Below are 14828 nucleotides of genomic sequence, written 5' to 3' on the forward strand. Positions count from 1 at the left end.
AGAGAAATTAGAAACATGCAATGGTATTTGCATTGCAGCTGCAGAAGTTCTTTACTTGCAAAAAGAAATATGCTTTATTTGAGTAATACAAGTGTGCTAATGCCAATATAAATGATAGTATTAATATTAAATACTTTCAAAAGTGCATGAAACTAGAATGCACTTTGTTTAATTTTCTAATTGCTATCACAGAGGCTGTTTGACTGGTTTTAAATTAAAGTAGCTGTTTTTTGATTATGCAGTCAGGCACTTTTACTCATATCCTGTTGTTAAAGGCTAAAGGTACAAAAGTGATCATTTGGGTTTGAGCAGGGAGAGTCAGTTATTCTATCTCAGAAAGAGAATTAAACTCTGGACATATAAATCTGCCTCTTTGTTGCCCTGTTGACAATTCTCCCTAGCTATGTTTCTGTGCAAGGCAGATCCATAAGCAGTCAAAGCAGCAACTCTTGAACTACAGAATTGCCAAGCTGCTTTGGGGGTGTCAGTTTTCCCTGTTAAATGGAGTTTGCAGGCTCGGAATGATTTGGGGCAACCAACTCAGCTGAAAGTCAACTTGTGGTCTGTTTATAAAAGCTCAAGACACCCCCAGAATTACTGCCAGGCACTTGAAAAACTTTCCCTGAAGAAAACAGTGTAACAAAGAAATGTATTCTTTATATTAAAAAGGGGAATGCAGTTAACTGTTAAGCAGTAATCAGAAGGACCTTCTGTAAGGGATTTAATAGGAAAGGAGGAAAAAAGCCTTGTACAAAAACAAAAGAAGCTTTGAATAGAGCCCTGATTGAAAGATGGCAAATGCTAATTATGTGTGGGTGTGATGGAAGTTAATATTCACTGCCTCTGCCCACTGAGGGTCTGCATTCACTTTTCAAGAGCTGTAATTTGACACCATATTTAATATTTTAATTGTTTTGAACCAAACACTGCTCTAGGGGCCCTAGCTGCCATGAGAAATAGCATATTCTTTAACTTGACAGGTTTCCCAGGAGAAAAGGAAAAGGGACAGTGCTTAACAACACATCCTTTGTTTAGGACCTGTAAGCATTAGTAGATCTGTTAAGCATAAACCTCTTGTGTATTTGATTTAATAGTGGAACTATGATTTATATGGGGACAGGGGCATAACTAACCTTCCACTGGAAACTCAGAGCAACTCCCACATTATTAGTGGAAGCATTGCAGTTTAAAACTAATATTGGAGGAGAAAGAGACCCGAGTAGATGGTAGAGTAGCTATCATATACTTTGCATTTGGTTCCTTTATCTGACACTCTCTTATTGCTTCTGATGGCTCCTCCTGTTTTGTCCGTGCTAAACTTGGAGGCCTGTCTTTCTCGAGCAAAGAGCCTGATGATTTTGCTTTCCTCTCCCATGTAAGCAGGGCTTGCACCTGAGCTAGCCTTCTCAGCCAGGGGTGTTGTGAGCTGCGATGTTCTTGCAGCTCTTTCGTGTGAATTATTAAATACTAGAGATTGGATGTGATGATCAAGTAAGTTACTTGCTCACACTCGTTGGGCTAGCGATATTAAGCAGTCAGTAGCACTGCGCAGGACTCTGTCTTGAGCAGCTGGTTTCTCTGAGGAAGGAAGAATTTGGCAGCAGCGCAAAAGAGGTCTCTGAGTGTCTCCCTTCGGTGCAGCAAAGTATTTGGTGGCAGGCTGCATCCTTCAATGATGTTTTCATAGACCAGAGTCCTGTCATGTAAAATAGTGCTTTCCAAACTCTTTTGATTATTTGGAACAACAAGCTTACAGAGGTAAGGAACTTGGAGAATGGCTATGAATTTTGCTTTTTCTCTTTCCTGTATTTCTTTTCCCCTCAGTTATCATATTTTTTTCGTGAACTAGTTCTTAAGCAACAAGAAGATGAGCCATGGGGGGGGGGGGGGGGACGAGAGAGCTGATATAGGAAGACACATTAAAACAATTTTCACTAAAATCTTCTCGGAATGGATTTTGTTTTTGCACTTCAGACCTGTAGAGAACAAGCACACTTTCAAGCAAGTAAACTTGCACTGGAAGAATTTCTGAGAGACAGGGCCAAACATTAGCTAAGAACAGATTCTTTCTCACAGGGAAAAATCAGGCTCGCTTTCTGAAGTGCTAATTCTGCCTTATAAAAAAAATCCTATCTCGTTCTTAACAAGCCTCTAGTTTTTCTACTGAATACAAGCCGTAGCATTAGTTTAAGAATTAGTCTGAAAATTAATCCCGGTTTAGTCTGCAAGTCAGTTTCAGAGGTGTATTTTTGGAACAGTTTAATAAACTGGGAAGCTTCTGGGCATTTCCTTTTTTTAATGACTTAAGAACTGAAGTGTCCAAAAATCTAATTAGAGAAAAAATACTACCTTCATAATTTAATTAAATGTATATTTCTATTCAACTGTACAGCCCAATGTAATAGAGACTTGTGCCTGCTATAACCTTGATAAAACAAGTATCCCACCACAGATAGCAGGGTCCCTTCTTTACATTAGAATTTAACAGGTGGCAGGAGATGTTGACTCCTGTTGTAGCTTCCATGAAAATCAAGCAAAGGAAAAGGGTTAAGGTTTTCTCTTCATATTATTCTGTTTGAAAAAGGATTGCAGTTGATGGACATTTCCACTGCTGCAACTCAGCTAAAGATGGCCTTAGGAACTGGGGTCTATCCAGAAGGTACTGTCACTTGTCATTGTGACACTTCCCTGTGGCAGCCAGGCAATTACTACGCAGTGCCTGCTGGACTGTTGAAAAAGTCACAGCATCTTGAAAACTTTGAAGTTGGAGAAAAGGGGAAAAATCTCAAGGGCTGGTCTGAAGCCTGAAACTTGCGGAACAGATCAGCAGTGACCAGTTGGGAATCAGATGAGGTCTGCAATCTGTTTGCTGGCTGGTCCCTTCTTGTAGAAGAAGAAGAGGGTGAGGCAATTTGTCTTGCAATCTGATATTTCGCTTCTCCATCTTTCTCTAGCAGCTTACAGGCTTGCTCTTATATGTGACCCTGCTGTATCATAATAATGGTCCTGGGTGAACGTGAACATTTTTTTTGACTTCACCTCTTTTTCTCTCCGCCCACCCATCCCAGATGAAGTGGCAGGTGGACTGAGTGGGAGCAGTGTGAAAATGAATGCAGAGAAAATGTGTGACTCAGCAGTTCAGCAGGGAGCTGCTGAGTGGAAAGGCAGCTATTCTCCTCACACACTCTGGTATTGGGTTCCTGTTCCTTCAGAGATGAGAATAGGCCATTTATGGATGGAGTTTTGCAGCCCACCAGCAGGAAAGAGGGCTGTATATTCTTTTTAGCAGAACTTATCTTAAGTAGAGAGGAAAGTTTTCTCTAAGTTGGTTAAGTAACGTTACCAGTAAAAGAGGAGAGGTATTGGACTAGAAATACATAGACCTCAGTTTGCTGCCTGGTTTGATCATGACTTTTCTGCATGACTTTCCACCTTCCTTTCTTTTCTCTTGATGTATCTTTCCATTCTGGTAATCGGTTTGGCTTAAGCAGTGTCTGGACTCCACCAGCTGACCTTGAAAAGTGTAAATCTCAGTGCTCTTTCTGGCTAGTAGAAGGCACACATGTCCCTCTCTGTGCTTCTGTTTAAACAAACTTCAGAGAACATTTGCCTTTCTCAGAATTAAGGCTGGCTTTAGGTGCACTAACTGCCACTCACAGGCAAGCAGGCACAAAGGCAAATTGATGCTCTGTGTGGGTTGTCCTCTACTTCATAGGGGTAAATTAATCTTTTTCTCAACTAATAATAGGGAGGGGCATTGCAGTGTCTAACTAAGCATTTTTGTAATGATACAAATGAAAGTTGAGATATTTTGTTATCAGTTTTATTCTTAAGGAAGGACTGAAGATTTTTCTCTGTAGACTAAGCAACAGGAGGTAGGCGCTTTGTATCTGTGAACGTACTTACTAAAAGCTCAGTTTCAGATCTGTAGTTTGCATTGCTGTCACTGAAGTTTCCATCAACTTCTGTTCCAGAGTTTGATCTTTCAAAGAACAGATGAACTGTTTCCTTTCAGCTGATGCAGATGATACATGCACACACGCGTGCGCACACAGGTACCTGTAAGGTGCATTTGGGATTGTTTTTCTTTTCAGCTCTTCATCTGGATACTTCCAGGGACTACATACTCTCCCAATCAGTGTTTTATTCAGACATTTGGAAAAGATAAAGTATGGGACCGTTGGAAACAGTAATCAAGTAGAATAGTAGTCGGTACTGTATCATAATTGGGAAGGTACAAAAAAATTAATAATGGAGGAGCCAGAGAGAGAGAGATGCCTTCTTAGTATAACTACGTGTGTGGAACTAGCATTCCCACTGCTTTCAACACAGCTCATTAGATCTTGAGTGTAATTTTTAGCATAACTTGTCGGATGAGTTAGGAGTGTAGAGAACATGAAGAAAAAACAGCCTTTCCCTCATGGGGAATTGTACCCATCAGTAAGAAGTTATGACATAGCTTCTGCCATTGTATTTAGTTCATGAATATCTGAGATTGGCTGGTTGTGAAGATCAGTAAAAGTTTGAGTTGTAGGTTAGTGACTCACCAGGTGGTTTCCTGTGGGGAGAGGAATTCAAGTCCACAAGTTGTTTGCAATGCAAATATGGCAAGTCCCCTTCCTTATACCCACTTCCTCCCATACCACTGCAGTGCAAAAGAAAAATTCTCTTAATCTAGAAGCTAGTTATTCTGTTTCCTTCATTCTCATACTGCAAGGTGTTGCAAGCAAAAGAGAATGCCCCCTAAGGCCATCTCTTTGTACTAGTACTATAGTTCCATTCCTAGAGTAGAGGAGCTGTCTTTTTACACTCCAGCAGCACAAGCTGCCTCTTGTTTGTGTATTCTCTGAGGCAGCTCATCCATGTTGGGTGTGTCTTGACAGCATCTGGACTTCCCTGAAACCAATGTCTAATGACTTGCAGATTTAATGGGCTCCTTACCGGCTAGGTGAAGTACAAAACCAAGGTTATGTCCTGCATATGCAATTTCAGTGCATGTGAAAACAAGCTTTGCAGACCCCTATCAGTAGCATAAGTTCAGTTAATGTTCTCTAATCAATGGCAGGCCTTCCTAGCAGTTAGATGGAAATCTGAGACAGTGATTTCAATAGAGAGTTGCATTTTGAAACCTGAAGAGGTAGGGGCTATATATGGATTTAGGTCTGTGATGTAAAGTGTTTGTAATTTTGCTGGGTGTTAAGTATTGCTATCATGTTCATAGTTCACAATGCTTTCTAACTCTGGTCCCATTCTTCAGTGTAAATTCTTGTCAAGTACAGTCATCATGGAGATGTAAGCAGGTTGACAAGGGTACATATCTTCCTCACACCTAGCACAAACATGGGACAGTGCAGCTGAGCTGCTGCGGCCTCCTGACTGCTGCAGCTTGAGAGCTGGCGGTATAGGTGAGGCCCATTTCTCCTTCCTACCGTTTGCATCTAGCAGGTAGTTCCACAGAGCCTGTGGGTTGCCTGCCTGTGCTGCCCTGCCCCCAAGCTACTTCTGCTTGTAACTGCCACGAGGACAGCACCTACCGTAAGAAGCATGGAGTGGTTGTTCTTCCTGTTTTTTCTTGCTGGTGTCTGTCCTGTGTTTCCTATTTGTTAGGAAATACAGCCAGGATACATGGTTGCGGAGGTTTTTGGTTTTTTTTTTTCATGTGATGGTTCTAAATATGAATCAATTGAGTTACAGAGCTGCTGCTGCCTTGCCCACAGTGGCATTCAATTGATTTATGGTGTATTTGTTACTGCAAGGCATTGTCATCGTACTTCCATTACTACAGTGCCATTTAGTGTTCCAGTTAAGTCTGGCACTCCAAGTGTGTGGTTTTCTTCCAAGAGTGTATATATATTCTCGTTTCATTCTTCTGCCCTATCTGTACCCATATGCAGAGTCAAAAAACAAGCAAACAACAACAACAAAAGAGAGGTAAAGGGGTATTAGAAATAGATATATTCTGAGTTATGGAAGCCTACTGTTACCTTGTGAGGGGATGAAGAAGTTCCCCTGTATAGATCATTCCTTAGCAAATTGTTGTGCCATTTATTTTTAGCAACTTGCTCTGGTGGCCGTGTTTAGGGAAAGTATACAGGATGGATGCATCGCTAGTTTGCTTTAGAAAGTTATTTTTCCCTGAACAGCAAGGATGATGGTCAAGTTCACAGTGCTGCTTTGAAATTCCGATTTGCTTTAACAAGGAGAATGCCTGATACAGATGTCAGAGACCTTTTAATCCTTCCTCCAAACGGTTTTTCTAGCAAACTTAGCCCTGTGTCGAAGGAGAAGTACTGGTGGAACTTGAATTTCTGCATCATGGGACAGGGATTCAGGAGGCTATCACGTGGATGTTACATTTCACTGTCAGTCAAATCACTCAGAGGTGAGGCATAACTGACTCCTTCTGGATATAGTCATTCTTGTCAGCTGTCTCAAGATCTTCCCACTGACCTTGACATGAAAACTTTTACCGATGTCTCACTCGTGAGACATCTGATTTGTGCACTGAAAGAAACCCCAACCCATTATCACAAGCAATACATGAATGTAGGATTGTAATATGAAGTTTGAATGGTGACCAAAGTATTGTTTAACACAGACATAGTTAAATCAATACAAAATCCTAGGTGGGCATCACTACGTTTGTTAAAGTCTAATATTTGAGGATTTGGAGTACTAAATTTTAGTGGACTTGTATTAATCTACCTTAAATTCTTTGTATGTCCAAGACATGATTCTTAATATATACATTTGCACATATGAATTCTGACAGTTTTCCAGTATTTGAGTTCTTGATCTAGCGCCACTGTTGATTTTTACTGTACTAGTGAAAACACCTGTTGGTAGCAGCTGAACAGAAGCAATTCAGCATAGCAGGAATCCGTGGCTCTTAGGTCCATAGAGCAGATCTCTACCTCGTGCAGTAAAAAATAATTGATGGTAGAAGTGTCTATTGTCCTTCACATAGGGCAGAAGAAGAACTTGACTCCTACAACTGTACATCTGTTGCTAGACAACACTGGAATACCGGCAATTGGGCTTCTTGGCTCTGGAGAGGCATAGATCCCCATGGTTACGGACCCAGCGCTCACCTAACTTTGACGTTTTTGTTCCAGAAGGCGTGTGGTTAAGTGGCCTTACCGTCGTCATCTGGAGTCAGGGTTCTGTTTCCAGCTTAGACACGATTGGCCTTGTAAAATCTCAGGCTGTTACAGATATGAAATGAAGACATTCTATTTACCTGCTGCATAACAAGGTAAACGAGCTTTTCGTCAGTTAAAAAAGAAGTCGTTTGAAATATGAAATATTATGAGTTTATGAGAACTAGTTGAAAGCTGAACTTGACATCTGTATTCTCTGGTTCCTTGCTCTGGTTGTCTTCCCAAAGATATTTTAGTTGTGCTTTGCTTCTGGAGCTTCAGGAAGGTGCATCCAACAACGGCCATCACTAGGATTTGGAATGACAGTAAAAGACTCATCAGCCATTCTCAGGGACTGAAGTACGTTATTTAATGCAGATGGAGGAAAAGTTGGACTTAAACCGTGCTTGGTGAAAACAGGTTAGAGACTCAAGCAAGTCATAATAAACTATGCAAATAGACATTGTTGTAGGTTTATCTCAGCCACATGTGAATGCCTTTTGCATGGATGGCAAAAATAATTTCTGACATCAAGATTATGTCCTGGCTAAATTTCAACTTCCTGTTCCAAAACACAAAGCATAAGCATTCCACAAAAAGAGCAGAAAAAAATAGGCAAATAGTAACAAGGGCTTTGTTCTAGTCTAGACTTTGTTCTAGTCTAAATCCAGTGAGACGTGAAGCAGTCTGAAGAGTTGGAAACTTTTAAATTTAACTCATTGTGGAATATGAAAACGAAGGCCAACATTGAAAGTATTAACTATAATGCAACCTTAACTATAGACATGACTGCTGTGTCATCTTCCTGGAGATCTTTGCGTCCAGCTCTGTGTAGCACAGTACCAGGGGTCAGATGTTAAGCGTGTGGCCAGTGTCTCTGGATGGCGTTTGGGTTGTGTGTGTTTCTTGGAGGGTGGGGTTGTCATGGGCTGTGCATTACTGGCTGGAGCCTGAAGGGCAGAGAGGTAGAGTTCCCATGACCTCTTCAGCTGTATTTCAGAAATTGTCTGCTTTTTATTAACAAGTGCTATTTTTCAAACTGTTTTCTTCCAGCATTAAGGATGCATAGATGGAAGTGAAAGGAAATTTACTATTGAGAAATACAGGCTGGTTGACGTTTCTGATACTACCTTTTTAATTCCATATTTTTTGCACATTTTATTGCTGTATGATTAATACGAAAATGGCATACATACCTGGGTGTATGTCTCTCTAGATGTGTATTCTCAGTGTTTCCTGAGAAATACCTGTACAAAGACAATGAAAATAGCTACCTAGATCCACTTACAGCCAACATACCGTGCTGGGGCCATTCCCCCTCACAAACTGAGTGGAGATATCTTGAATATAAGAAACAAGTAACCTGAGCTTTAGTGAAAGTACCAGGTAGTACCTTGCAGGTGCTCCTTTTTGATTAATCTCTGGGTCTCCACAGTCATTGCACATTGATGATCCTTTTGCTGTTGAGCAGCTGTGGGAATGGAGAGCATTGCAGGAAGCCATTAACACTTCCTAAATGCCTTGTTTTCTTATGGAGGCATGTCCTAAGGTCTGTTTCAGTAAAGGGAGGGAAGACTATTGAGTAGTGGGAAATTAACAGCTCGTGGAAATTAACAGCTCATGTTCCTGCCCACTCTCACGATTTTGTGTTCTAGAAATCAGAACGACAGATTTCCATGAATCCTTATCGTACAGATGACCAGCCCCTCAGATGATACATGAATCCAATGTTTCTTTCGCCTAATTAGAGCTGTGGCTAGTTTCTGGATGCTTATCCAACACAGGCTTACGATTCCAAGACTTTTAGAGAAATATCTGATGAAGAGAGCATTCTGTAGAAACCTGACCTTGACCAACCACAGAAGTGCCAACAATGTGGCTTTTACCTGGGGCACACAGAGCCAATTTAGGCTTAAGAATAGTGTTGTACATAGGGCAGCCTTGGGATTTTCCTCATGTGGAAGGGGGTAAATCAGGAGTATTTACAGCAGATAGGTCTGATCTTTTACTCCTTTTAACTTGTAAATTAATTAATGTCTATGCATACTGTGTTCAAAAAGCTGCTACTGTGGGACTTACCACTCCAGTGCATATTTCTATTGAATGGAATAGCGTTATAACATTATTAAAATAGCTCTTAAGTACAAATTCATCCACGAAGTAAGTTTTTAGACTTAGTCTGTGCCATAGAACACTCAGCCAAAAATCCAGAAATCTGTAGTCAAATTAGACAAAACAGACAAATAAGTGGAAAGGAAGAAACTGAGGCAGGGAGGGACAAAATGGATTCTCTGCCATCATGCAGCTGGAGCTAGGAAGTAGCACAGATGGTTCCTTTTTTAAAAAAAAAAAAAAAAAAGTAAAAACAAAAAGGTACAGCGATGTAAATGAGAATGCATTAACAACAAAGCCCAGAATCTGCACCTCCGGAAAGAAAGGGAAAATAATTTATCCGCCCACACTCACTTTTTTCTGACGAAGGCAGGTGAATACAGCTGCACTAATAGAGTGTGACGCTCGCAATCCTGAGCCGCACTTACTGATGCAGAACTGAGAGGTAACCATCGTCTTTAGGAAAACAATAGTTCTTGCAGCCTCCGCAGTGGCTGCAGGGTTATGTGCTATTCATTCCCTGCACATGTCATTTTCATGTGAAGGTCTTTCCAATCCAGCTGCAATGGAGTCCATGGATGAAGCTGAAGGACAACAAGGACAGCTGAGCAGGAAAGAGCAGTCCCTGAAAGCCTCCCAGAAAACAGCACTGCTTGGTTGGGCTGCCTGGTGGAATGGATTCATGACTGGAGACAGCATGTGTCTGTTTGTCCTCTCGCAGATACTGGTAAGGAAGCTTGTCATCACTTTGAAATGCTGGGACCCTTCTCTCAAGCTTTCTTGTCTTGGGAGGATTCTTCCTCATTAGTGGTGGACATAGCAGTGGACAGAGCTGCAGTCACCTCCCACAGCCTTGCTTTGCAAACAGCCTTTGCTTTTGGATGTCCCAGACTCCCATCCCATTCCCTGCCCCTTTGAAAATGCCTCCTTTGTAAAATGGCTAATCTCACAACTGATCAGTTTTCTGCAGCTAATATATTTGGGGGTAAATAACAATCTTATTAAAAAGTGAACTGGCAAGTATACCCTTTAAGGTTCATTCCAGTGTGCCCTTCGTGGTAGGAAGTGAGGGTGTACCTCTCTGTGAGGGTGCTAACTGTAACATCATTGTTTTTGTCATTTTATGTTAACTGTGGTGAGTGTAGCAACATTGTGATTCAAATGAAATGCTTCAGTATGTATGTGTATATATTTTTATAGGGATAAGTACGCGAACATTGCTATTTGTGAGAGCTTTGCATAGTATGAGATAGACGTTTTAATAACACCAAGTTCATTGAATTCCAGTTTTGATTTAAAAGTAATAACGCTGAAAGTTCAGAAGTCAGAGGGATCTCTGCTCTTTTGATGTACAGACTACCGTGGGCAATCATTTTGCTAGTATAGATTGGAGGAAGCTTGCTGAACTCACCGATAAGCATCTAGTTCATGCTTGCTGAGCATTTAGCCCTCAGTCTTTTTATTGTTGTTAAGCTATAGCATAGAAAATACCTGACTTCTGAAAGCAAAAGTGGTGATCAACATAAAATCAATGAGAACTAAATTAGTTAATTATGCTGTCTTGAAATGAAAATGAATGTATAATGAGGGATACTCATTATGTATTTTCTGATTGATTGCACAGCTTCTCTGCATGATGCTGTGGTACAGCACTTATGGGACCATCCCAGCAGCTCAGAATGCCTTTGACCTGCTGTCTTACCTGCTTACCCCATTTGAACGATTTTTGTCAGGTCAGGGGGAGGTAAGTCCGTGTGCTCTTCTCTCTGATTGTATGGTTGATGTCAGTAGCTTTGGATGATGTTTCCAATATCTCTTCAGACTACATGTATGATACGCATGCACTCAGAATAATATCGTGACTGCTGCATTGTGTGTATGTTCTGAAAAGCATTTTCTGAAAGCACTTTCATATTTTATTTTCAAGAAACAGGGCTAAAATTTATTTATGATGTTACATCAGCTCAATGGATTTTTTTAGAATGTACAAATGATTGCAAATGAAACAAAGCAATGAGAAATCAGCCCTATAAGGCTTAGCCGACATAAAGGAAGAGCTGGAACTTCATTTATTAGAATCGATAAAAATTTAAATTCTGGAAGAATGAATGAAGTTGCATAAAGGGTGCAGATCACAAGATACTCTGTCACAAAATCCTGTTTTTGTTGAGTGTTTAGAGCATATCTGGATGTGGTGAAAGTATTTCAGGTGTACTAGGAGTATGGATACAATTATATCTTCAAAGCTACCTCAGTAAAATTGCTTAACTTCTCACCATGACATGACACACATACTGGTATGATTCATTTGATTAATTACTGGGGTAATTATACCCAGTGTAGATTCTGCTAGCATGGACAGAACCTTAATTAAATGGTGAGCAGCTACTTTCAAAAATCAGGTGAAATATAATTGTTATCAGAATGTTTAGATTCATTGTACATGATCTTTGTAAAGGAGGCTAAGCAGTACAAACAGAAGATCTGAGTCAGTGCCTCTTGTGGCTGAAGTACAGCGGAGACTGTTTTCTGTGTTCCCTTAACAGTGTTTGAGCTGCATGTCACCTGTTCTTTTCTTTATTTGAAAGAAGCACTTTCTCTTTGTCCTTCCTTGGTTGGATTTATTATGATGCATAATCAAAGCTCTTCATAGAGCATTGCCTGTATCTTATTTGCAGTGGGCCTATCATTAACAAATTGTTCTTTACAAAATTGTTGATTTGTAGGACTTTAACTGAACATAAATGTTCTGTGAGTTCAGCGTGGAGAAAAGTGATTCCTAGAATGCACCACAGGAACACCCTGAGTATGACTCTGTGCAGATGTTCATGCATATCTTTGAGAACTGTTTATTATAGCACTATCTACAGTACACACTTATACTTGAGAACAGTAAAGGCAAAGACATTTGACATTTAAATAAAACTCTTAACTCTGAATTTCTTTCTAGCATTTTGTACATATTGCTGAGAACGAGGCTGGACTCTGAACTACTTAAATATGACTCAGAGCATTAGAATGAATTTCACTGCAAGTACTGTGAATGAACCTGATGACGTTCGACAGAATGCATGGAAAATGCAGGAGAGTCCTCTGTGGCTGGGTTCTTATTAAGGACCTACAAACACAGGAACAGTACTAAACTTAATTCAGAGCCTTTTGCCAAGAGATAAAATTAGACTGACTGTGGCAATGAAACTTGGGTCCAGGCTGCAAAATTCAATAGTGTATCCAGATCTCAATTTTGAAATATTTATGGGCAGGAAGCAGATTTACTGTTTCAGCAACAGCCTTCACAGTGGAATCTGGCTTTCAGACCTTCAGAGATAGTTTGTCTTCTCCAAAGCCTGGCGTTTTTCTGGTGGTGGTGGCTTTTCCACAAACAAGAGTAGGGTGTGACTAATCCACATGGAACATCCAAGAATGGATGCATACTGTCTGACAAAAAGCATGTATGCAGATACTACTGTACTGTGCTCTGAAGTACTTCATAATTATTATCGATTCTGTTGTTTTGCAGGACCTGACTAGAATTGGGAGTGTTGTGGTATCATATATCCTGCTCTCTTTAGCATCTCTAGGACTGCTACTTGTAGGATCTCTGGTGAGTACAGTACTGTGCAAACTGTGTTTGTGCCCTTTCTTCAGCAAGTTTTTGTAAGATGTCTAATTTACCCTAAGCTATTGACGCTATGCCTAGGATGGCTTTAAAACCACATCTGGGCAATTTCTATGTAACTTTTGGCATGCTTTATGTAGAGAAATCATGACTACACTTATTCTTAATCAATTTCTTGATGAATTGTGGATTGCACTGATGGTTTTTATTCCTTCTGTCTGCAGATGGACAAAGTATTTTCACTTAGAATAGAAGGGATGTGGCCCAGTAAAGGAACCATCTCAAATTGCTGCCTTATGACTTGACCACAGAGCATCTGTTATATGAAGTGGCAGAAAGAGCTGTTGCAGAGCACCAGGGCACTTGTGGGTGCAATGTTCTTGTAGATACAGGCCAAGGCCCCAGCTGCAGAACAATATTAGCGGCATGACTACAATTAATCTAGTTAACTGTCAGCCACTGGGGAGCAGGAGCAGTGTATTGTGCTTCTGTGTGACTGTGTAATTGGCACAAAGGTGTGCACTAGATGGGAAAGCTAGGGAGAAATCTCTCACTTCAGGGAGTTTTAATTGAACAAGGCATTTCTTGCCCCTCTATGTTCTGTTGAAGTGGGGATGCAGGTAGAACATGGCCTCCTGTCACTACAGCATCTTCAGGCAGCTCAGGAAGCTGAAGCTATGCTGAGTACATGCAGTTTAAGTGATGTGCAATGTAATGAAGTGTATCATAGAATCACAGGACTGTTGGTTGGAGGGGACCTCTGGAGTTTGCTAATCCAACATCTGGTTGAAGCGGGGCTGTTGCCAACACTTGATACAGTCAGACGAGCGTTATTCTACACAAGTTTTGAAAACCTCCAGGGAAGGAGATGTATCACCTCTCAAGGTACCCATGCCTTAACAATATGGCACGCTTGGGGAGGAAGATTTTCCTAATGTCTGATCTCAATTTCCCAAATTGCAGCTTGTGGCCCCTGTCCCTTGTGGTATCAGCTGTATGAAGGGTCTGGCTGCATCAGCTCTGTAGCTGCCCTTGAAGTAGTTCCAAGCTTCCATTGCATCACCCCTAGCTGCCTCTTTGCCAGACTGAAAAAGCTCGATTCTCTCCACTTTTTTCAAAGCTCATGTGCTCCACACCCCTGACCTTTTTGTAGCCTTACACTGGGCCTGCTCCAGTTTGTTCATATCTATTTTAAAGTGGAGGACCTAAAACTGGGCATGTTATTTAATCAGTGTGCAGCTGCACCAGTGCCAAGGTGAGTGGGATAATACCTGCTTTAATCTGCTGGCCATGCTCTTCCTGATGTCACCTGGTATGAAGTTTGACATATTATATACCATGGTGAAGTTCACTCAGAGGCAGCACAGTGGCAAAATCTTGTGTTTACTGTGTAAGGTGATACACTTTTTAAAACCATTCTCAAGGCAAAGTAATTAGTGTTAATGTCTGCATTACTGTGATCTTTGATGTAGGCAAAGAAGCTAACCTGGCTTATGTAATGTTCTGCTTTTTTGATGCTGCTGTTCCTTATCCAGATGTTTATTTTTTGAGGACAAAATTTGTCTGGTGATTTTGTGACTGCAAATAGTAATGAAGAAAAATGAGACATCTGAGGGTTTTGATGAACTGTGTGCATTCCAGGTAATTGTTAGCAAAACATTCTGAGCTGGAAATCAGAATAGCAGAGGTGTGATTTCTCCGTTTCCATCCAGCAACAAATAGGCTGGATATACATTTTATTGTCAAACCATTCTTAGGATAGAAGGTAACTTCAAACAAGAGTTTTGTGCCCCAAAATCCTGATCTCACTCATTTTGAACTGCTTTGAATCTATAGCATCACCTTGCAAATGAACATTTTTATCAGTGTAAATGAGAGCTGATTGGGCTCATTAAGTGTTGGTTAAAACTTCTGTATAGAAGCAGTTTTATAACAGCTTCCCTATAGTTGAGTTTGCT

The 14828-nt window shown here is 40.7% G+C and overlaps 1 protein-coding gene across 1 annotated transcript in view; it reads left to right on the forward strand.

The window, feature by feature from the left end:
* PTPN5 (protein tyrosine phosphatase non-receptor type 5) overlaps positions 1–14828 on the forward strand; it is an 81372-nt gene that overhangs the window by 37089 nt on the left and 29455 nt on the right. The window contains 3 exon segments of the mRNA XM_040560181.1: positions 9812–9978; positions 10876–10995; positions 12772–12855. Coding sequence (XP_040416115.1) covers positions 9817–9978; positions 10876–10995; positions 12772–12855 — 366 coding nt within the window. The 5' untranslated portion in view covers positions 9812–9816.

This window comes from Cygnus olor, chromosome 5 (genome assembly GCF_009769625.2).
Source record: "Cygnus olor isolate bCygOlo1 chromosome 5, bCygOlo1.pri.v2, whole genome shotgun sequence".
Lineage (NCBI taxonomy): Eukaryota > Metazoa > Chordata > Aves > Anseriformes > Anatidae > Cygnus > Cygnus olor.